Here is a 25288-nt window from a genome sequence, read left to right on the forward strand (position 1 = left end):
TGACTTTGGTAACGGAACTGTTCTATGTTTTTTAGTTTAGTCAGTACTTTTCCATTAGGTCAACAAAAGCTATTATCAGAAACAAATATTGTCACCATTTGTCATTTTTCTGTTTGTACCTAAATAGCGATTTTAAAACTTGAGAACTCAGTAATACATCAGATATTCGCCAAATGAATTTTTTTCAAACGATATGTTGTCAAATTAAATATAAATAAATAAATAAAAGCTAACATAGAGGTTAACGAACGAAACTGAGAGGAACTGTACCGTGTTTTTAAATTCAAACGGTTCTTTTTCATTGAGTAACAGCAGTTATTGCCAGAAATAAATAAAGTCACAATATGTCAATTTTCTCTTAGTTTTTGTGATTTGAGAATTCGGTGTTGCATCATATATATTTATCAAACGAAATTTTTTCAAAATATATCTTGCTAAGTTAATGACGATGGCCAATCTAGAGGTTGGCGAAAAAAATTGAGATTCGTCAATGAGTGGACAGGGCAGCAGTGTTATCTAAATTTTACAGTTGCCAATTCGCAAATAATTACAGTAATCGCACGCTTGTTATCAGCTAAAAGTTTTCGATTCAATTTGAATTCGAAATATTTTGCGGTTTTATCTTACTTTTGTCGCTGTCGAGATAACAAATTTGTTTTTCTAGTACTTGGAAATTACCAGACTATTACAATTACTTTCGCAGCAGGGTGTTACAATAAAGCCACTGCATCCTAGGACAATCAATCGGATGAAAAAGTATGAGGTTAAAGTAGTTTAGAATCCGAAGCTCTCAGTTGGCTGTTGCAACTCCAAAAACGGAGCGAAGTTTTTCGAATGAAGACAATTTTGAAACATTTTTCCCAACCCTCAAGATATCCATGCCTCCGAAGTTTCTCTCTCATAAGGTGAGATTCATTTAAGTCTCTTTTTTTTTTTTTTAACTTGGTAATGTTTATAAGATGGCATATTTTCTTTAAATTATGTGGTTCAAAATTGGTACGAGCAGCTACCAAATTTAGTACGTCTTCTTGAGTAGTAATTGCCTGTCAAGAAAGTATTTTTCTAAATTTTAATTAGATATTTTTAATTAATAAAAAATTAATCGTTATGTAATATTTTCCCCAATAACTCTAGAGGATAATAGCGCACAAAATATTTTTAAACTTCTTTATAATTAAAAAACTTTTTTCATTAGCAATTTGATTTCTCTGTATCTTTTCCATTTTTAATAAAAATTTTAAAACTAATTTTAAAACTGCAAATAATGCTCATTATTATTGAATTGATTTTTAATATCATTAATTTATCAACTTATTTTGTCGTACGTTTTAACCAATGTGATACAATAAAAAAATTCCGAAGCAGAATTATGTTTTTCCTTGAAATTATATTTTTAGGTTGATATACGCTATTTAGATTTTTCAACAAATAGTGTAAAATAGGAACATCGTGACTTAAAGATTGAAATGGCTGAAGAGATCAAGTCTAACACATTATGTTAGAATTGATCATTTCGATGCAAAAATGTTTTAGAAAAGAAGATTAGAAATTTAAGATTTTTTCTTTCTGTCTAATTAATCAAAATAGATTGGGTGAAACAGTTTCCATGTAACACGAATTCTCTCTTATGCATAATACTCTCTCATCTAAATCGCTTGCCAAACTCTAACCACAAAAATTTTTGTAAAAAAAAAAAAAAAAAAACTTTTTTTTTAAAATCTATTTTTTATATGGATTTACTAGCCGCCTTTGGCGACCAGCCGGTTCGCCAATCTTAATGCTTGTTAAAATTTTAATAATTAAATATTTTATGTAATTCCTACTTTAATAGCTTCTTCATCAAATATTTTAAAGCTTCAAATTTTGATAGTCATGTAATTCACTCATAATAATATAAAGTCCTTCAGCCATAAAATAATATGTATCTCTCTAATTTTCTGCTAGTTCCAGTAGAATTTATACTTAAAATTAAAATGGAAATGACTAAACTGCAATTAATATAATATTATTTTTTACTGTAACAAAGCATTTTTTTTTAATATGATTACTGATAATAGAGTCACTGAGCGTTTAAACTTTATGGGCACTAAAGAATATCTTTCTTAAGTTATGTAATATCTCAAGAATTTGTCAACAAAATTTTCTCAGATTCATCATGAACAGATCGATTCATTAACAGTGTTTCATTTTAAATGCATCAAACTTTAAGAAAATAAAATGAATCGTTTAAAATAATCGGTCGAAAACAGGTTTAAAAAACTACTTAAAAAATGATGTTATACATTATACAAAAAAAAAAATATATAACTAACATAAATACAATTTAATTACAAAAGCATGCAACTAACCTAAAAATAATTTAAATCATTGAAAACAGGTTAAAAAAATCTACTTAAAAAACGATGTACTTAAAACTATAAGCATATACAAAAAATATATAACTAACATAAATACAATTTACTTACAAAAGCATGCAACTAACCTAAAAATAATTTAAATTATCCGTTGATAACGGTTGTCATGGCAACAATCAGAATGCGCATGCGTGAATTTTCTTCGCCAGCTCCGGTAATGCAAATGCGTGAATTTTTCTACGCCAGTTGGGGTAACGCTATGCAGATTATACATTTTTAATTTCCTTTATTCTGTGTTATTTTAATTCAAAAATACTTCAGAATGAATCTGAAACATGGATCCGCCGAAAAATATTAACCCTAGCCTCATTACTGTTGGGAGAAAAAAAAATTGAAGCCTTACTCATTTGGCGGTGGGGAAAATGGGAGATTTTTTTGGCGGAAAAGTTGGCGGTGGGGAAAATGGAAGATTTTTTTGGCGGGAAAGTTAGTTTTTAATTAATAATTAAAATTCTAATTAAAATTTCAAAAAAAGGGACCCCAGGTGCACATTCCCGACCTCTAAGGTATACATGTACCAAATTTGATAGCTGTATGTCAAATGACCTGGTCTGTAGAGCGCCAACACACACACACACACACATTGAGCTTTATTATAAGTATAGACTACTTTGGTATATTTTAATCGGTTCTTTTTGTTTACCTTCCTTTGATGTAATTTGGAGACTGAACTTTATGAATTTAATTACGATATCATGTAGTTTTATAGGTACTATTTCGTTAGAAAGCGTGACCTCAGATGTAGAGAGAGTTAATCGTCGCCAAACGTTATTACGTTGACGCCAACATTCATCGTTAAGATTTGATGATGAGAGTTATTGCTTAAAACTGAGAGGTGGCCCGCTAACTAAAGAGTGCTATTTTCTATCGATTCTACAGAAATTATTTCAAAAACCGGATTAGTATTAATGTGAAAGTCGCCAAAATATGTTCAAAATTGTCAAAAGCAAACTTACATTTCACCTCATAAGCTTGTTATATTATTTTAGCTACAGGTTATTTAGCTGTTTTATGTTGACAGTAACAGATCAATATTATACAGAATAATTTAAATCTCTTACACACACACAGGTACTTTGACTTCAGAACCATAGTAGCTATAATCATAAAAGTGGTATCTAGGCATAGCAAGACGGTAAGGCGCTGTGCGCTTACAATGCCACCTGATGGTAAACTCTGAAGTATTCATATCTCGAAAATGCCACAGGATGGGATGAAGATACAAGTTATAAAGATTCCGAGCATTATCACTTTAGTACAAAAAGACGCACATTAATACTAAGAACAAAATGCTCAAAAATACAAACTTGAGTGTTCGCACTTTTAAAGCTATGACGACACAAAACGTGTTAAAAAGCGGAAAATACAAGTAGTTATTTCAAAATATTTTTATTTTCGTTGCCCAAACTATCCTCTATCATGTATTATATAGATTTGCACCATTATTTGAATTTCACTTTGAGTACTTCTAAGATAATAATTTAAAAGGTATCATTTTTTGTGTGCCCCAAAACGAATATTTTCTCTTTTTATCTATGCCTTGTGACGTCACAATTTCGGAAGACGTGAAACAAACATGCAATTTAAGCGTTCTGTTTTTATTATTAATGTGTCTTTTTGAACTAAATCGACAACATTCTACAATTAGTAATTGGCAATATTTCCCCATCTCATACCAATTGTGAGATAGGAATTCTAACGCTTGAATTATTCACCAGTTAGCGCAACAGGTTGTCTGACATTATATTATACCTATAGTCTGCGTATTTTCTGAAGGCGGTTCAAGGTCACATTTTTCTACCGCGTTACTGGTACCAGACAACCAATAACGAGGTTGAAAATGCAACCTTGAACCGCCTACAGAAAATACACAGTCTATAATATACTATATAATACGTATATTATTATACCTAGAATGCTATTATTTTTATAGTTCGAAAGTTAAAAGGAATGTAAGGGATTTAAATGGGTATTCTGCTTAATAATAATGATAAAATGAAACAATATGGTGGAAATACTGTATGTAGCTTGATTCTTGAGATTCAAAATCGTCCCTAAGACTATTCAGTCTCACGTAATGCATAACATATGTCCTCGTTCAATTTCATTGCTAAATCTTGCAACAGGAAAAAAAAGCGTTCATTACAGCCTGGATTTAGATTATTATAAAGGCTAATTTTAGATTATTATACAAGGCTACGTTTCTGAAGGGACTGTGATCTCACTTGTATGTATTGATACGAATGAGATTGATTGATTTATTTATTGGTGTCCTCCAATTCTTACTCTATTGATGTATTAGTGTCCTCCAATTCTTACTCCATTGATGTATTAGTGTCGATGAGAAAGAAGAGCTATACAGATTGAAAAAATGAATGAGGTTTACCATTCCATCAAACCACACCAGTGGATCCATCGGCAACATAGTTACTTTGGCATTATCTAATGTGGAGAACGATGCAACTATTGGCGTGCCTTGGCGGAGAGGACTCTCAACAATTTCTGAAACTGCAATCCATGCACAACATATGTTTGAACAAAAATGATTTTTGTATTAGTGAAAACAATCAAATCATATCAAGCTTTTCTGAATGCTGCGTCTATATCTTTCCTCTATTATGAACGTATAAGAGTTGAAATTTGCTTCATGGGTAGGCACATTGCCAAAAGTGATACGCTGGATTTCATAGAAAATATAGCAACTCATGTAATCATTCAGAATAAATAACAACCACCTAGTATCTCGGTGTTGTCGACTTCCTCCTTTACGATGATTAGAACCTTGTAAAGTCTCAGTTGTAAAGCCTATAATTCTCTCTCTGTTTTTTATATATATATATATATATATATATATATATATATATATATATATATATATATATATATATATATATATATATATATATATATATATATATATATATATATATATATGTGTGTGTGTGTGTGTGTGTGTGTGTGTGTGAGCTGACATTCAACGGTGAATGCTGACATCTTCAGATATGTAACGTTAACGTATATGGCACAAAAATCACTCTTATTGCTTATTACAGAATGGCAATAGTAAAATGTAAACAAAACGCCATACAAGCGTTTCAGACTTCTTCATTGCAGGTTTTTACAGCTGTACACACCTTTGTTTAACTAACTAATGGAGTTGCAAAATATTATTAGATTCTAGGTATGAAATTAGGTATGAACTAAAACTCCATTTGGTCAGAGGATAGAATATGAAAAAATTTTAGAAGCATCAGCAAACAAAGTTTAAGTGAGAGTGGAAAGAGGTGAAATGAATAATCGTTATGACTTTTCTATGGAAATTCATGTTCATATCTTCCCAAATTATTAGCTCATAAAAATGGTTTATCTTTAAATAAAAAAAAATCCTTTTTGATAATATCAATTTCATTTCTGCACACCTTTTTTTTTATTTTCATTTTTTTTGTTGAAAAAAAATTACTTTAGTTTCTGTTTGAAGAAACGTTACAATGAAATTCAAATTCATCCTTTAAAACACTCAATCGCATGCTTTAGCCAATGTTAAAATTAACATTTTAAAAAAACTGCTTTCTTCAAGTATTACTGTCGAAGTTGAACCTTTGCTTACTATTTGATTTCGTAATATATACATTTTTTTAAAAAAAATTGCACTGTAGTACTTTTAGTACTCTGATTCAATAAAATTCATATCTTTCAGTCGTACCAAATAACACGTTGAAAGTTTTTAAAAAGTACATTCCATACTCATTATTTTACTGTTTAAGATTCAATAATCTAGGCGAACAAGCTAGTTGCCAAAGGTGGCTAATTGTGACGAATTGTTCTAGTATTTTTATTTTCACGTATATGAAGTGAAGTTACTGAGCAGCTTTTCCGGCGTGTGCAGGACTTTGGTGATGGAAAAGAGGTGAAAGTCACAATGGAAGATTCGAATGCGGAGGATCGGAAACCTTCTTCTTCAAGTAGTTGCTCAAGACGGCTCTCCAGGACCGCCAAGGTCAGTGAATTTCTGTATCTTCTGTCTCTAAAATGCACAAAAACTAATTACCTACAACTAGCCACCTAATTTTTTACTCATTCATCATATTTAGCTTTAAAAAATTCTCATAAACGCTCAAATGTTTGTTTTTAAAGCATCTCCTAATTCCATTATGGTCAAGTTTAGTTTACTTATAAAAAGTGTCCCAAAGTTAACGCAAGATTTGAATTTCCCACCATTCCTGCAGTGAAGGGTTAGCAACCCTATTAAACAAACAGTTTGGCAGCTGATAATTTTAAGGTTTAATAAAAATAAAGCGTTACAAAACAGAACAATGTGTTTTCATTGTTGAACAATATTTCAAAAACATTGAAAGTCTGGAGGCCACAGTTCAAAACGTTGAGAGGATATTCAACGCTGTATCGACGAAATTCAGCCATATTTATATAAAATTGTCATGGGAAATTTCAACAAAAGAGTGCTACGCTGGCAGAATTGTGGAGCCATTTGCCCTACGTGTTATTCCATACATAACTCTGACCTGTGTACTTTACGATTCAATAAAAATATAAAAATTTAAAGGAAAAAAACTGTGTTTTCTATTTAATTCAAATCTTGCTTCATTTTTACGAACCCTAAACTATCAGCTGCCAAATGATTTTTTTTAAATAGGGTATCCAGCACTTTACTGCAGGAATGGTGTCAAATTCAAATCTTGCGTTAATTTAGGGACATCCTTTTTAACGTTCCGTTTAAAAGCAAGACGAGAGTTATTTTGTGACTCGCCTCGCAAAGATCTATTAAATGTGTAGGACGCGTAATAGGATCGCCACCTAAACTGGCATCTTCTTCTCTCATCATTTCGGTCAAGTCTCCATTTCCTGGTTCGGAGAGGAAGGGCTTTATTACTTGTCCATTTTTCAAGATTGCGAAGTCCGTATGGAGGATAAAGTGTCATAATAAAGCAAGTTATATCAGTATAACTATGAAAATATGGGATTAGTAACCATTAAAAATATATAGACAAAGAGATAGTTTTGCAATAGTCAAAAAATTCGAATTCCACATTTTGATAAATTCCATCGTTCCAGACTTTCATGAGTCCGAAAAACATATTCTTGGCATTATATCTGCTTGTCAGTTAAGCTATGAACACGATAACTCAATGAGCTAGGCAGCTGGAATTGGGTATGTGGAATTACGAACCAAATTTGTAGATTTCTATGAACAAAATCCTTTCACAGGAAACCTGTCTGTCTAGTTGTTTGTGTATAAGTGAAGATACTTAATACGAAACGCAAAGAACTATATAGATAAAATTTGGTATGTAAATTTAGCATTTAAAGTGTAGGTCTGCATCAAATTTGGACCCAAATCCATCGAGAGATTTGCTGTCTGTCGGTTTCTACTTTCGCATGCATGTAAACGCCTTAATTCATATTTTTGTAAGTACAATTCAGTTTTAACGGTGACCAAACAGCGCCAAGAAAAAATTTCGCCAAATTATAAAATTATACTCATGTACATTATTATTTATTATGAAAAATTTTGCACATGCGAATCACGTGCTATATAGTTTGACGATTGAAATCACCAAATTGGCGAGATTTTTTCTTGGCGATTTTTGATTGCTATTTTTATAGTTTCTTTTCACTTTTTTACAGAGTTCATGGCGAATATCTTCCTCGAATACCAGGCCAAGCCCTTTTCTTGAAACGACGTTCGAATGGCTACGGTCACTTACTCCGAAAAAACTCCAAGAGTACGAGCAAGAAGATGCCAAAGAGGTAAATTATTGTTTAAAACCAAGTTGCCAGGAGTTTCACGCTGGAGTGGAGTAAGGTTGGAATGGAAAAATTAAAAAGAATTAAGATAATGTTTCACAACGAATTCTAAAGCCCTCCGAGTTTTTGCGCATGCGTTAGGATGGGTTTAATTAATCAAAATAGGGGTGAGAGAAAAGATGAAAGGAGGAGTTGTTTACATTTAACAATAAAGTAAACTCGGATTACTCGCGGTTTTATGAGACTTAAACATTGCAGATAATTAATAATACTGACGGGAACAATAGCTTCTGAGGGTAAAAACCCCTGAGTACCCTGAGCAGAAGTCTGACTTCTAGCTCATATGAAGATGACACTCACACATTCGCTTGCACAACCCATGGGGGGGGGCACAATCACACACCTCACAGATAGCACAACAACCATGCCCGCACCAGGACTCGAGCCCTGGACGGCCAGATCACGGGGAAGACGCGCTACACCCAAGCCAGGACATCCACTCATTTTTCTTATAGTACAGGATAACTACAAAGCGTAAAGAATTGGATACATAAAATTTGTTATACAGATTTAAATATGAATCTGTAAGCCTACATCTATATGAATACAGATGTAGATAAGTGTCAAATTTAAAACCAGATTCATTAAGGCACTAGACATCCGTTTGTCTGTACTCAACATGCATATAAAGTTGGTAACTCAACAAGACAGAGACTTAATTAAATAATATTTGATAAGTGATCTGGTGATTTTTAATTGTGATTCTGTTTCAAATTTTAGTTTAAATAGGCGAGAAAAATTATTCAAAGTCTCACTTTCGAGATTCAGAAAATAAAAATCTGAACACTCGTCAAGTTCAAGACATAGAATTCAAAGTCCTTCATTTTTATGCAGTTTCATGAGCGGAGATAGCTCATTTTTTAAAGGAATATCCGGGAAAATTTCGGAGATACCACTGCCGTTGGCAATTTTTTCTGTAAGAACTAATCTCTATAAATTCTACTTTCCCGGATAAGAAGTATGGAGAAATTGTAAAAATCGTCAAAAAATTCGAACTCGAGATTTTGACGCATTTTCACATTTTAGACATCCCTGAATTCGAAAAGCACTGTTTTAAAAAAATGTCCCTCTGTCTTTGACAAAGATAACTCAAAAACGCTTTGAGTTAGACGATTGAAATTCGGTACACTGTACACTTCGGTATTTGATCTAGACTGATCAAATAACGAAGCAGAATTTCCAGACATTTCTTTATTTTACAGCCCTATATATACAAAAGAACAATAAATAGTTATTTACACCTGTAGTAGGAGGCACAACAGTCGAAGTCGAAGGTTTATCTTGAAACTCAGTTGGTTCTCGGACTCCGAACTCGTGGGCGTAGTCCAACAGTCTGTCTGCAATTCGTTTCTTCTCTTCTCCTAAAGAAAATCTCCGCACTTTATTTCGGCGACAATCTCCGCCTCTTAATTTACATTGGTCATTTGAGCTCTCTTTCGACCAATCGGGGTTCAGCAATATGCTCTCTCAGCGGGACCAGTAGATCGTGGGAATGTCCTTTCACAAAGAAAAACATCTAGAATCCCGATATGTGGACACCCCTTTCTCTTTGAAGGTACTATCAATACCTCTTTGACGAGGAATTCCACATGTGGTCTTTCACTGTAGTCGCTAATGAATAGATGCGAGACCACCCAGGTGAAAAGATCCACCATCTGGCTATCTCTAGGAGTTTAATAAGTAACAGCGACGACACAGCTGGCTGTAAATGTCTTATCAGTACTGGGAAACGGGAAATGTTACAACACTGTCTTTTCACCATATTTGTAGATTTTTATCAAATTTTGAGCCAAATCCGTCAGAGGAAGTCCGTGTGTCCGGCTGTTCGAATGTAATTTAACACGATAACTACAAAAAAAGAGAGAGAGAGCAAATGGATAAAATTCGATGTACAGATTCTATATCTACAATGTAGACACCTATCAAATATTTTAATCAAATTCAACTGGCGGTTGACTGTCTGTCAGTCTGTCCTCTCAGAAACATTCAAATAACTCATAAACGCAGTGACTTAAATATATCAAATTTGATATGCGTATGATTTCTTTTAGCACAGAAGCGGAGTGTCTTCTGCCGAGACACTGATCAAAAAGAAAAAGATACTCACGGTGCACACAGAAGGTAAGGATCTGAATTTTTTAAAAATTATATTAATTTCAATTTATTTTTCCACGGAAGGGTATGGTTTGTATGCAGGGAGAAAGGCGGGACACGTCCGTTCTCATCAAAACGCAAGAATGAAAGTGTGAATATTTTTTCCCTTAGTGTCTTTAGTATAGGGATTACTTTGACATGTGCCGATTCAGGAAAGGGTATCTTAATCATCTTTGGAAGATATGCCCCATAGGAATTAGAGACTTTTATCCCTTTCGCTTGGAGCTTGAGTATTGCAATGATCATCAATTTTCTTAGAATGCGTGTTAGAAATAATGAAATAAAAAAAGTGGAATTTCGGTCACAAAATAAGAGAGCATTTTAGAATAAAGAAGCATGGACTTATTTAAAATAAAAATAATAAGAAATCAATTAAAATATAAGTAAAATTAAAAGAAAATATTACACAGATATGTAGTGATATTTTTAAATCTAAATAAACCTTAATTATTTTCCTAATTTTGACTTGAAATTAGCCAATATGAACTTCACTCTAAAATGTTTTCTTATTTCTTGATCCAATTCCCACTTTTTATTTAATTAATTCTGCATCTGCTCTATAAGACTACCGACTTCAGCATTTTCACGCGCTCCAACTGAAGGGACAAAATTCCCCAACATACAAAATTCCCCTCACAGCATTCTTTAAAGGATGCCTCAGATTCCCTTTCCTAAGCCTACACGTATCAAAGAAATCCTTATCAAAATATCATTGTAAAATCCCTGGAAGGAAAAATGTCGGCCTATTTTTTTTGCACGTGTCGCGATGTAGACTGACGCATTTTTTTATAACCGTTTGTTTCTTGTATAAAGTATGCTTTATGGGTTAAAATACAGCGAAGGGAAAATTTCAAAAGTTCCTTCTTCTAGGCCACGTATTTGCCAAAATATATTTGCTTTTAAAAACACAAATATTTTTATACTATTTATTTCACAATTAAAATTTATTATAAGGGTACTTTGAAAACATGTTTTAGCAGTTGCGCGTTCGAATAGAAGAAGCTTTCAAAATTTTAACTTAGATTTAAGGGAAGCATTTTATGTACCAGAAGCGGCGATAAAACTGACGTCCGTTTACATCGCGATACAAATGCAGAAGAGACCGAAAATTTTCCCTTCAATGGTTTTTATAATGAGATTTTTATAGGGATATAAGATTTTTATCCCTTCACTTGGAGCGTGTGAAAATGCTGAAGTCGGCAATCATATAGAGCGTGTGTGGAATTAATTAAATTAAAAGTGGGAATTGGATCAAGAAATGAAAGAACATTTTAGAATGAAGTTTATATTGGCTAATTTCAAGTAAAAATTAGAAAATTAATTAATTATGATTTAAAAATATCCTTACACATTTATATATTTCAAATTGCTCTGATCTTTCGAATGCTTCTCTATGTATTTAGAATTGACAGGGAGATTCAAAAGTAATTAATAAAAGTAAAAAAGTAATTCAAAGGGTATAAGTAATTGTATTTTGCCTGCAGATCCTCCCAGCCATCGTCGGACATTGAATTTGTATGAGGCCTTCGGAACCACGGCCAAGAAAACGGCACCCGGATCCGGATTACAGCCCCTCTTGGTGGTTGAAGTGAATGAAAATGGCATGCTGAAGTGAGTCCGATCTATCAGTTTCATTTTTACTCTATAGAACGAAGTACAATGTGTTTGTAGACATTTCAAGACTCTCCACGCTTCAGACTTTTATGAATCCCAAAAACACATTTTTGGAATTATGTCTGTCTGTGAACACGATCAGCCAAAAAGGATTTCAACTGGACGGATGAAATTTGGTATGTGGTTTATCAAGAAATCTGGGTATTTTTTGTATTATCCAAACAAAACCCGATATATTTTCGCCAAACCCGATATTATCGCCAAATGATAGCTTCTGCGCTAATAACCGGAATAACTTTTCATTATGATGGCGCCAAAGGATTGGCGGATTTTCACGAGCATTGACAGGTCTTCGAAATAGTTCCATAGTACAGAAATTTGTTGATTTCTATGAAATTTTTAACGAAATCCATTCGTAAGAAGTCTTTATGTGGCATTCGTTTACATTACACGCGATATTCGATGAAAAAGGATCACGATCATTGCAAAAAAATAAACAGGTAACATCTGATACAGTGATTTAGCACCTAACATGCAGATCTGCATCGAAATTTGAACCGAATCCTTCCACTGATTGACTGTTTATGATTCTCGTACTTTCGCTTCCGTGTAAACGCTATATATCAATGAGCTGTAGTAGTCTATCTAAAACTTTCACTCATACTCTTTAATAAATTTAACATGCCCGAGCACGCTTTACTTGACATTGACATACAATAATAACGGAATATTAATGTTTGGCGCTTCTTTTTCGAGTTATTTGGCGATTGATCCTTGGCTTTGCGGTTAGTAGAATACGAAAATCGAACTTTTTAAAGAACGTTTTTCTCAATCGATTGAAACAAAAATTTGACGTAAAACTACACTTGTAGTAACAAAATCCCATACCAAATTTGATATATTTTTGAGTTTATGAATGGTCACGTTTACGTGTTTCTGAAAATACAGACCGACTGGAAATCAATCATTGGTTGAAATCGGCTCAAAATTTGATAGATGTCTGCACTCTAGATGTTAAATCTGTGTACCGAATTTTATCCATCTAGCTCTCTTCGTTTTGTAATTATTGTGTTAACTTATATTCATACAACCGGACTTCCTGTGAACAGATTTGACTCAAAATGTGATAGAAAATTTCAAATGTGGTGTATAAACCATATAACCAAATTCGTCCGATTATCTCAAAATGGTTTTGAGTTTTCCTTGTCACAGACAGATATTTTCTAAATGTGTATTTTTAGGGTGGTCTAAAACGTGGAGATTCGTCAAAATATCGAGTTCGAATTTTTAGAATGTACTTTTTGTGTACTACTTATACGAGAAAGCAAAAACGCAGTGATTGATTAAATGAATAAAATTTGGTTTGTGATTTTGTGACCACAATCGTAATTGTGTCGAATCATGTTCATGTGGTTGACAAAAACGCTTCGAAAATCCATACTCCATTTTCTTTATTAAAGCTCACAGTTCTTAAATTAAAATTGTCCTGATTTGTAATCATGTTTCTTTTATAAACGCTTCCTTCAAACAGTCGTTTTATCAGCATGCCTTGACAGTAATCCTCAACGTTTCGCACAATTCCGAAAAATGACAGAATTTTGTATTGCTTGGATTCTTGTAGCTTCATTATGTATTGTTAACAATTTATGTAATATTTATGCAAGAAGAATTGATTTTTCTGAGCCACTTTGTATGTTTTGCATTTACTAACAATACATTTTATTCCTTACTAATCATCTTTGGCTACCATCTGGTATGCCGAGGTTATTGACCATCGTTCATTTCAGTTAAATAGTTTAGTTATAATACTTTATATCCCTGATACTGTGAAATCGCCAGACATTAAAGAAATCTTATTCGTCTTATGTATGTTGTTATTGTTGTTTCTAAAGGCACTTGTTAAACCCACTGACTTTAGTAGTCAGTAATTTTAAGCCAATGATACGCCTCTTGTTTTTTCAGTAGAGCCATCTAGGGCTAAGAGTACGACTTAGCTACACACTCGTCAAAACCCTTTTTAAGGAGCGGATTTCATTCATGCATTTCATTCATAGATCGTAATTTAGGCCTGAATCAGAGAACGATCACCCCTGATCCAGTACCCCCAGTGGTATCACTCTCAACATGGAGGACTTTGTGACTACGACAGATTTATACGCGCGCCAGCCACCACATACACGGAGAGTCTTCGGCCGGCGGGGTTCGAACTCGCGGAACCAAAGGACGCGAATCCAACGCCCTACCAACCAGGCTATCCCGGTCTTTATGTATGCTCCGCACATTGTGAACATAAATGGAGACTACTATCCTGAAAATTCAGCTTAATTTTTAATTAATTAACATATCATAAATAACGCTCTGTAGGGCACATTCCCACCTTCAAAGATGCATATGTGCCAATTTTTTTAGCTGTTGGTGAAACGATCTAGCCTGTCATTCGTAAAGGTGTGAGCAGCTTCGATCCTATTCCTGGTTGTGGTGATGTTCAACATGTGCTCTTTAGTTTTCGTAATTCATCACAGATGGTGCTTGGATCATTAATATCAGGAATGTCAGAATCAGTATTCATATAATCAAATGGGCTAACGACTTTCTCTGTCTACTAAAAAGACTTAGATATTGTCACCTCGACGGGTAGACTGTTTTGGTGCCCTTCTAGAATAAATCCTAAAAAGGAGGGGCCAGGTGATTAGCAGGAACTTCTGTTTGCTCTGACATCAGCACTGGAACAACATGTCACGTCAATTCAAATCTCAGACATCGAATCCTTTGAATACCCTGCTCTTTAACATTAGTCATTATTTGAATAAATATCCTATTTTTTAAAATCGATCATTATTTAAATACCCTTTTTTTAATAGTAGCCTGTTATTTTGTGGTGGTAACTTCATAAGCCAGATAACAACCTCCGGAAAAGAAAGTACACTTTTGTGTAGTGGCTTTGTTATTCGGCTATGAACCCTAAAGTTGCGAGTTCGAATCTCAAACTAGCACATTGGTGAACTTGGTTCTGAATAGATGCAACCTTCACGCAGCTGTCGTGACTCCATCTACCGAATGCAAACACTCATACACGCTCGCCATAACTTGCACAATTTGGACAAAAAGCCTGTTCTTTGAAAGTAGTGCCTTGTATGAAAGTAGTTATTTGAAAAGGCACCTTAATTACCTTATTCTTTAAAGTGATCGTTATTCTTCTTCAGGCGCAACCACGTGCCTTACAAGTATTCGATGGAAGGCAAGTGGCTGCTCTACGGAAAGCACATCTACGTTTTGAAAGGACATGCCTTCATCGAACACAAGTCCAGTCCCACCTTTGTCTCTTGCCTGCTATGCGTTACAACGGGATTCCGGATGCCTCAGAACTTCTTTCAGTGCGTCGGTGAGTGGAAGTCATTTTACTTATTTTTTTACTTTCTCGTATAGAGAAAGTATAATTATTGTCAAAAAGTTCAAACTCGGGATGTTGTCAAATCTACCTGTTCGAAAAACCCTGAGTTCGAAAAACACATTTTTGAAACAAATGTCCGCCTGTCTGTCTATCTGTGACAAAGATAGCCCACAAATGCTTTAACATAGATGGTGAAATTTGTATTCTATCTTTACCTTAAAGTTGCAAACTGTTATCAAATTTTGAGAAAGATATGTTCAGAGGGAATCCGGCTGTCCGAATATACGTTAACATGATAATTACAAAACGAATAGAGTTAGATAAATAAAATCCGGTGCACACATTAAACATCCATAGAGTAGACACCTGTCAAATTTTGAGTCAAAACCAAGAAAGGGTTGACCGTCTGTCGATCTGTACTTTCAGAAACATGTAAACGCGATAAATAAAAAACGCAATGGTTTAACTCAGCGTTTCTCAACCTCTCAGTATTCGCGGCCCAGTTTTCAATCATAATTTCCATCGCCCCCCCGCTTACAATAAAATGTATACAATAATAATGAAAATTGAGTATTTTTTATTCTGTTTTTAAATTATTTTTAACTAACTGCCAAAACAAGAGTAAAACCGAGCCAACGTTGGCGAGAAACCACATTTGGCATTTTGCCAGGCGGATGGTGAACAGATGAAGCGAATGAAAGCGGGGAAAATTTAAATATTATATTTGAAATGAAAATAGGGAGATAACGTTAAAAGAATATGAAAGTAGAAAAATTCGTCAATGAAAGTTAACCTAGGCGGGGTGAGCTAAATTTAGAAAATGGGAATACATTTTTTCGAATAATAAAAGAAATAAAACAGAAGCATGACTAAACAAAAGTGAAAAAATAAGCAATGTTTGTGGAAGGGAATCCACACGACCGATGCCGTCTCGAGCAGGCGCAGAGCAAATATTTTCACATAGAAGGAAGGAAAATGTTCGATAACGCAAGTTTCAATTCCTGCCAGTCTCATTCGAGTCGATCCTTTTATCGCTATCGAATCTATCGTGAATGTGTATGTTTATGTTATGTTATGTGAACGTTATATGTTGTCGTGTTAATTGCATTATTAAATATTCATGACAGTAGATTTATGCAGACTCATGGATAAATTTTTAAGGGGAAGTAAGCGAGAATTAGACGACAGTCAAGCACCAACAAATACACAGTCGAGCGTGGTTCCGAAAATAAAACCAAGAAAATATTCTCAAGAATACTTAAATTTTGGGTTTATCAGTACTGAAATAAATGAAGAAGAAAGGCCCCTGTGTATCATTTGCTCAAAAATGTTGGCCGCAGACAGCATGAAACCTAATAAACTTAAACTACGACATTCGGAAACGCTTCATAGTGAGTACAACAAACCCAGATAATTCTTCGAATTAAAATTAAAATTACATAAAAAGCAAAAATTACTTTTTAAAGAAACTTTGTAAATAAAAAGGCTTTAATTGCACCTTACAAAGTTTCATATAAAATAGCCAGATGTAAAAATTTGTGATAATATGCCAGTAGTAGAACTACTTTTCTGCAAAGCATTAGAACTCAAAACAACAGTGCTCGCATTATTTGCTATTTTAAATTATTTTATGAATGAGGCAAACATAGAATGGAAAAATTGCATCGGAATATGCACCGAAAGTGCTCGTTCAATGTCCGGATACATTGTATGATCCACAGAGAAGCATTGGTTTCGAAAGAAATGAGTCCTGGTCTGAATATTCTGTTAATTACGGTTGTAACCGTAATAAATTATATAAAAAGGAGACCCCTGAAATCGAGAATCTTTTCCGCACTTTGTAAAGACATGGGTTTAGTACATTCAGCGTTACTATTTTATTGCGAGGCAAGATGGTTATTGCGTGGGACATTTTTGTAATGTGTTTATGAATTAAGAGAAGAATTCGCCATTTTCTTAAAAAAAGAAAACAGACCGGAGGCCGTGAATTTTCGCGATGGTTTATTTGTATTGAAATTGAACTACTGGGTCGAACTATTCGAGAAATTAAATAACTTGAACTTTCAACTCCAAGGAGCAAATAGACATATGTTGGATACGAGTGATAAAGTTAATGCTTTTTGTAGAAAATTGGAATTGTGGAACAGAAATTTAAAGCAAAAAAAAACCTAACAATGTTTGCAAATGTGGATAATTGTACTAACAAAGCTGAAGAAGAACATGTAAAAGTTGTATTTGTAACCATTGAAAATCATTTAGCCATGCTGGCAAAAAACTTTAAAAGGTATTTTCTTGTTGACGACAAACTGATAACAAGTTACGAGTGAGTTAGGGATTCATTTCATAAGACTGCCGAAGGACTCTCAAATGATGAGGAAGAAAAATTCATAGACTTCACTACAAGTGGCGAAACTAAAAGAAAATTTAGTAATAAATCACTATTTGAATTTTGGGCAGGAGTAGAGGGTGATTTTTCTGCACTAAAAACAAAGGCATTTCGCATTCTATTACCATTTTCAACATCATACCTTTGTGAAACTGGATTTTATGCTGTGGCTTCTTTGAAGACAAAATACAGATCTCGGCTAAATATAGAAACAGAACTGAGATTGGCTATTTCTAATATTAAGCCTTCCTTCGAAAAATTTTGCTCTGAAAGACAGGCCCAAGGAAGTCACTAATAATTATTAAATTTGTTTTTAATTTAGTATGATTTAATCAAGTAAATTTTGATTTAGTAAGTTGTTTTACTTTAATAAGTTATTAAATATGCCGAAATGTGTTTTTTTCTCTATGTGTATGTGTGTTTTCCTTTCAATCAGTTGATCAATTTTTTTAAATAACATTTTATCTTGGATATTCTCGCGCCCCCCTTTTAGTGTGCTTGCGGCCCCCTAGGGGGGGCGCGCCTCACTGGTTGAGAATCGCTGGTTTAACTATATCAAATTTGGTGAGGCATTTTCTGATTAAAGTGTAATTTTGTGTCGGATTTTGGATTCAATCGGTTGAGAAATACGTGCCTAAAGCACAAATTTTGTTTTCGGATAATATTAACCACATGAAAGTGATTAATCGCCTAATAACTCGCCAAGGATGACACGACAGATTCAATAAAAATGCTAAATTCTCGTCAAAGGTGAATTTTTGTAACTATCGTACGCCAATGCCATGCAAGGTGGCCTCTGGCATAACATGATTATTAGAGAGTATGCGAGAAAGTTTTGGGGAGACTGCTAAAAACGAGTGAGGAAGCGATATAGGTGGTCATATGTGACTCCTCTGACACATCTTTTAAAAATTCAATGATTTACAACAAAGGCGCAGAGATGAAGGAATGTTTTCGACATGTTCAGGTTTAATTTATCAATCTAATTCTGCTTCTGGACTTTAGTAAAACATATGTGCGAACAAACAGCATCTGCACATAATAATTTAACAATGAAACAAATGGCATTTTTTTAATAAGAAATTATTCCTGACTGCCAGCCTAAATACAGGCATGGAAAAAGTAAATGTCCTTTAGAATGCTTTTTATAATTATACTTAAGTTGTGACACTTGAACCCTGTTTACTAAGTGTCCACATTTGAACTTCGATTGTAAAAAATCGATCGGTTCTTTCGCTTTATTCCTTGATCCTCAATATATCTGTCGACAGGCCTTGTTCTGTATAACTTGGCATTACCGCGCCGCCCATAAATAGGAAATCGTCAACTATATCTCCTATGAATATGGTTGATGATACCTACATCTTTTTATCTACAGATACGAACTTCTATTGATAACTTCGGACGGCTGAATTTGTTTGTAAAAGACTTAAATGTCAATGCAGCTACCCAAAAATATATCATCACGATCCTCGACTTCACTCTATCTGTAGGTGCGCCTTTCAATTCGCTGAGCTGCAATCCTTTTGGGAAGAATTTTTAATGTTCTCTGATATAGGTGGTATGATATTGTAATGAATCTGTAATGTTGCTTCTGAGCAGAACTAATTCCATCACAAGAAAGACAGTTTCAAGTACAACTCTTTTGATAGTTAAACGGATGTCGGATCGATAAACCCGGGCTTGGCGACAAAACTGGTGATCATTTGGCTACTTGGCAACAAATTTGGCAACTTGGCCGACAAAACGGATTATACTAGAATCTTCAGGAATTTTAGCGATCGGACTTAACAGGAGGTGAATTACGTTGATTGTTCGAGAACCTTCTGTGCTGTGTTCTGGAAGCTATGAAAGGACAGGTGTCCAAGCCAAAGTCAGTCGTATAATTAGTAAAAGTTGAGTCAGCGATTATCAGTCCAATAAAGTATAAGCGTCGTGGGGAGTTCAAGCAATTAGTGGATTGAGAATTGAGCCATACGCCAATTCTTGGAGTTTAGTCCTGAAGCAGAACGAAGTCGTGTGCTGATTAGCCAGTCGTATAAAGTGAGTTGGCTGTTGAGTACAGCTACAACGAGGAGACAGTGGAGAGTAGTAGGCGTTTGGAGAGATTTTAGTGAACAGCTACGTGGATTCTCTCTTCCTGCTGAGTTCTGCCTGACCGCTTTGTGTTATGCGGTGGTTGTTTACTACTGATTCTTACTTGCGGGATACTGTTTGTTTCAAATACTGTTTATATTGCTTATGCACATCTCGCTTGCATTTTGTCGTCCGTGTTATCGTGTTAATAAAGTCGTAATTTGTTATTGAGGCCTGCTGACTGTGTCACCATACGCTCACTACAGTGAACCTGTCGATTTTAGTAGAGTTTTCGTAACGATATCTTCTCCAGCGCTAACAGATACTCCTTTACAATCAGTTTAAATAGGATCACATGCAGTTTGTCTTCTTGCATACAAACCTTAATTAATTATTATTACCACCTGAGAATGAAACGAAAATGTTTCTTTTTCGCCAGACTGAAGAAGCCATAAAGCGATCTTCAGAAGGGTTTGTAACTCGTGGTTGATTCGAGACGTATCTCTCTAAAATAGAATTTTTGGGTTGGGACTAAGTTTATGATTCTTAGATACATCATCAAGAATCTTATTCCTATTTGCTCACTCTTTAACATTCTTTTTTCTATCTTCCACTGAAATTGGAATAGAAAAATTTCCTCATGCATTTCCTATGAATAAAATCTCAGTTCTAACTACTATTTTTTCTATATTCTATATGCCAATTTTAAGCCCTTTGATAAAAGCTAAAAGAATATATAAATACTAACAATATGGTCTGCGAACAGCTATTACTAAATGTTCCTAGTTCTTTTGTAAGATTTTCTTAGGGCTGTAAATGGTCTACTACAATCACTACATAAAATATTAAAGAAAATATCATATATTTTAATTTTTGTAATGTACTATTTTAATATCTGTAAAAACCATTTCAGACTGCGAGTATGTCTGCAACAATTTACAAGAAGCCTCAGTTACAGAGGACTGCGCAGTAGCTAAAATTTTAACCCAGGAAATGTAAGTATGTGGAACGGCATTTCATTTTTTTTTTCTATGAGAATCGGATAATTTCTAAGGTTTTGTTCAGGAGGAAAAGCACGCTACTTTTTCAATAGAGTCGAAAACGTGCACAGATGAAACATCAAATGCAATGTTCCAAATTAATATAGATACCACGTGACACCACGCACGTTAGACGCTTTCAGTCGGATTACATGACGCGTGCAATTACTTTTGCCACGTGACTACAACGCCACGCGAAATGATCCTATTGCGGTCGCTATGGTGATTGGATAATTCGGTTGCCTCTTGAACCATTTCGCAGTTTCGTTGAAGAAATCTGACTATTCAATACCCACAGAATTATTTGTTCGAAAGACTTAAATAGACATGTGATATCACCATTTTTAAATTGATGCTTATAACGAAAAATTATTAATGATTCAAATATCAATCATACAGCGATTTGCTTCGTAAATTTCGACATGTAAATATTAACTTACTAAAAAATATTAATATTTAATATTATCTCACTTATTAAGCGCACGACTGTGTTTCTATTGTTTGACAACGGATTCTAAAACCCTCTTCGCATTTGCGTATGCTTTAGGATGGGTTCAATTTGTCAAAATAGGGGTGTGAGGAAAGATGAAAGCATGTGATGTTTACATTTAACAATAAAATAAACTCGGATTACTCGCAGACTGAATTAAATGCGGTCCGAAACGACACGATATTCATATACAAGTGACAAAAAAAAAAAAAAAAAAAAAATCTAATAGGGCGAAAATTAAGCTCAAAGAATGACAGGGATACCCGGAAATGCGCTCATCCTTCCTCGTCTCTCCCCTTAATGAGATAGAATCGTCGAGAAGTGGTCGTCTCAGAATACTGAAACGAACAGTAATCTCTGTATTGTGTACAAATTTTTAAAAAAAATCGATATATCGTAACTATTTAGATATGATAATAAAAATTTAGTCATAACAGTATTTCATACCATTCATTTCGAAATTATAATGGCATTCATAAAATATTAAAAACGTCCTTCCAAATTCTTTTTAATCGAAAAACAGACAGGTGATAGTGTATTTTTGAATTTACATACTATTTAGGATTGGGTGAATGATCTCAGCATCTCCAGAAACACAGTTTTACCCTAATTGTTATATTTTACTCTAATTATTATGTGCCTTGGCCGGATTTTCGAGCAAATGCAGTTACAATTCTAAGCACTCTTTCAATTGAATTGATTTTGAAATAAAGTTATGTTAATATGCCATTTTAAAGCAACATTAGGATTATTTTGGGATGGATATCATATTTTGGTCCCACATCAGATAACGAGGACGACACTTGAGCTGACACCCCCTTCTCCTAAACTTGCGCACCACGTCAGCGGGTGGACGTTTGGTCAAGATGGACCGCTTACACGGCGACTTTTCGGTGAAATCTGGTATCAAACCTTTAACCCTCCGATTCCGAAATCAAAAACTTACTACTAAGTCACCGCAGTCTCTGATTTGGGATAGTATTATATTGAACGGCAATGGTCAGCTAAATATTACTTATAGGATAAGATTAAAAAAAAGGAAAGAAAGAAAAGAAAATCATTACCACTTTCAACCCATGTAAGAGAATGCCGAAATATGCAGCGAAAAAACGTTTGAAACATTTAGAAAATATATAAAAGCTCTACAGTCTCAATAATGCCACTAGAAATATCTTATCAATAGAGAGGTGTATCACTACAAGTGTGAAGCATAACATTGTGACTAGGGATTGCAATACCGGGATACCGGTATTTTGAGCCATTTATACAATTTTGTAATACCGGTATTCACAAGTTTAAATACCGGTTTTTCGGTATTTACTAGAAATTTTTTAAATTGTCTCCACTATATGTTCAGGTATCGCGAAAATAGCAATATATTATACGTTTTTGTTTTTATGTTTCCCTAACGGGCGAAATTAATTAGCTAAATAATGGCTTAATTAATTGCTTAAATCTAAACTAGCGAAACATGGATCATCCCTGAAAGAAAATATTGTATCCATAACGACTGATGGAGCAACAATTATGAAAAAAGTTGGAAAGTTGATTGGTGCAAATCAGCAGTTGTTCTATGCACATGGAATTCATTTAGGAGTAATATATGTATTATACCAAAAATAAAAAGAACAGAAGAATCCAAATACTGTGGATATAGAAACTTCGGATTCCAGCTATATTACATTGAAAAATCGCACAGAAGAAAGGCATACCGAAATAGAAAATGACTTATGGTATTTACATAATTCTAATGATTTTAAAAATGAAAATGAAAAGAAGAAAAGAAAATAACCAATTCAAACCTGATTAAGTTAGAGTAAAGTTTCTAAAAATTTTTTTCCCCACAAATCTTTCCACATTTAGAATTTGGTTCAATTATCGAAGATTATGATGTCACTACTGTCGATAGTGAAAAGGAATTGTCTCTTGAACAAAAATTAGAATTAGCGATAAATAAAAAAAATTCAACGAACCAAAATACAATACAGAAATCAGCTATATCCAAAACCATCCGACGAGAAATCGATTTATTTGAAGATGAGGGATTTAGGGGTAAATACTTGGAAAAAGTATATCGCGCATTGCTAACAGTACCACCAACTAGCGTAGATGCCGAAAGAGCGTTTTCGACAACTGGTAATTTTTACGCAAAATTACTTTTCAGGCTTAATGACAGTACAATTGATGCATTACGTGTTTTTAGATCACATTTCAAAAATTTGTAATAGTACCACAAACTGAATAGTGATATTTAAACTTTTTTTGTGATTTAAATAAATAAGATGTTTCTTTACTTTTTTGTGATTATATACTGTTATAATTTATAAGTTACAAATTATTTTTTGTGATATTTACACTCTCTAACAAAACTGGCAAATAAAAAAAAAGAAACGCCTGTCTTTTCTTTCTTTTTCCAAAATTTCTAATACCGGTATTAAAACCGGTATCCCGGTATTAAGATTTAAAAAATACCGAATACCGGTATTGAAATTTTGATCCGGTATTGCAGTCCCTAATTGTGAATTTAAAAGAGAAAAAAATTACGAAAATGGATTTCTAAGCTGATTTTTTCCCCTTCTTTTTTTAGGAATTTTCCTTATGACACTGTTGAATCGAAAGTGGAGAAAGTTAACTTCTTGTGATTTTCCTGAGTTTTAGTTCTACAGGCAAAAGGAATTCTACAGTTTGAACACACTGATTGAGCTTCCAACAGAGTGGAACGAATCATTATGCAGAGCGAAGCGCAAAACTTATAAACAGCTATGTAGTATTTACCACAGTTACCATGGCAACTCATTCAAGACCAAACGATTTTCAGTTGAGCCTGAGCTTCATATCTTGCACATCGCAAACTTGCGCCAACAGTATTTATTGAGTCCAGAACGCGCCAACATTTTTATTTATTTTATTTTGCATTCTTTTGCTTAACAAGAACGCCAGCATTTCATAACTGAAGTATTAATGAGACAAGTGGCAACAGGATTTTTGTTGTTTTCTATTAAGCGTCTCAACACCAAAGTTTGCAAAAAAAAAAAGACTGTGTTGAGGCATTTTTATTCCGCTCGGCCAATTTAGCTTCAGCTAGTTTGCAAGCAAAAGATGCCATTAATGATTTTTTATTCGTGTCTGTATAGTTGTTACAACGTATTTTTCTATTTTAATCATAATAAATAAATATAATCTGTCCCATTATTTGAAAATAGTTATTATTTCATTTCAAATGCCATGGCCATTAGAATTTGAGGGCGACCTTATTTATTACGTTAATACATGCAAGATATTCGAATCTCCGTTTCACCATCGCAACCCAAAATAAAACATTAAATAAAAATTTTTTTATAATAAAACCTTAATTGCGTAAAGTTACCTTTAAGCAACATACCTAATTCTCTCTCTCTTTTTTAATCTATTATGAGAATAAAGTTAAGATCAAATGCTGTCATTGCCAATAAGATACTGACTGAAAATATAATTTATCGTACTGTGCATCCACCACGAGAACACTTCCAGACAAATGTTTATGTTAACGGTGGTCACTAATAAAACGGATTACTGTAGAAAGTTCATTTCGCATTGGTAGAAATTCATTCACGTTTCTTATATTGGCACGTTTAACGCCAAATTGGCGATATTTGTTTTTATTGCATTTAATTTTTAAAAACAAATTCAAAAAATAATTTACTAAGCCGAAAATCATTTGAATATATCGGAATATTGAAAATATCTGATAATCCTGTCATATGTACACAAAGAACAATACAAATTAAATAGAAAATCTGAATAATTATTTGTATGTCTAACGATTGCACAAAAGAAGAAAAAATAATTAAGAAATCTAAAGTAGAATTATGCATGACAAAAAAATGAATCGTCTTCTTTTCATTTGTTTTAAATTTATCC

The 25288-nt window shown here is 33.8% G+C and overlaps 1 protein-coding gene across 3 annotated transcripts; it reads left to right on the forward strand.

Moving 5' to 3' along the window:
• Positions 1-342: 342 nt before the first annotated feature.
• Positions 343-24565, forward strand: LOC129957656 (uncharacterized). Of its 3 annotated transcripts, none has more exons than XM_056070098.1 (8): positions 343-905; positions 6267-6411; positions 8058-8180; positions 10289-10358; positions 11876-12002; positions 15209-15387; positions 20772-20853; positions 23976-24565. In XM_056070098.1, the coding sequence occupies exons 1-8, from the start codon at positions 835-837 to the stop codon at positions 24028-24030; spliced, it is 852 nt and encodes a 283-aa protein (XP_055926073.1). In that variant the 5' UTR covers positions 343-834; the 3' UTR covers positions 24031-24565. The 3 variants fall into 3 exon arrangements, with proteins under 3 accessions (XP_055926073.1, XP_055926074.1, XP_055926075.1); XM_056070099.1 differs by having other exon boundaries at positions 345-905; positions 6301-6411; XM_056070100.1 differs by having other exon boundaries at positions 842-905; positions 6242-6411.
• The last annotated feature ends 723 nt before the right edge of the window (positions 24566-25288 follow it).

Source organism: Argiope bruennichi, chromosome 11 (assembly GCF_947563725.1).
Source record: "Argiope bruennichi chromosome 11, qqArgBrue1.1, whole genome shotgun sequence".
In the NCBI taxonomy this organism is placed as follows: Eukaryota; Metazoa; Arthropoda; class Arachnida; order Araneae; family Araneidae; genus Argiope; species Argiope bruennichi.

Bases quoted from the DNA above. Each gene is read 5' to 3' on its own strand.
- LOC129957656 (XM_056070098.1), top strand. From the start codon at position 835: ATGAAGACAATTTTGAAACATTTTTCCCAACCCTCAAGATATCCATGC. The intron at 906-6,266 runs GTGAGATTCATT...ACGTATATGAAG, and splicing joins CGAAGTTTCTCTCTCATAAG to TGAAGTTACTGAGCAGCTTT. The intron at 15,388-20,771 runs GTGAGTGGAAGT...AAACCATTTCAG, and splicing joins GAACTTCTTTCAGTGCGTCG to ACTGCGAGTATGTCTGCAAC.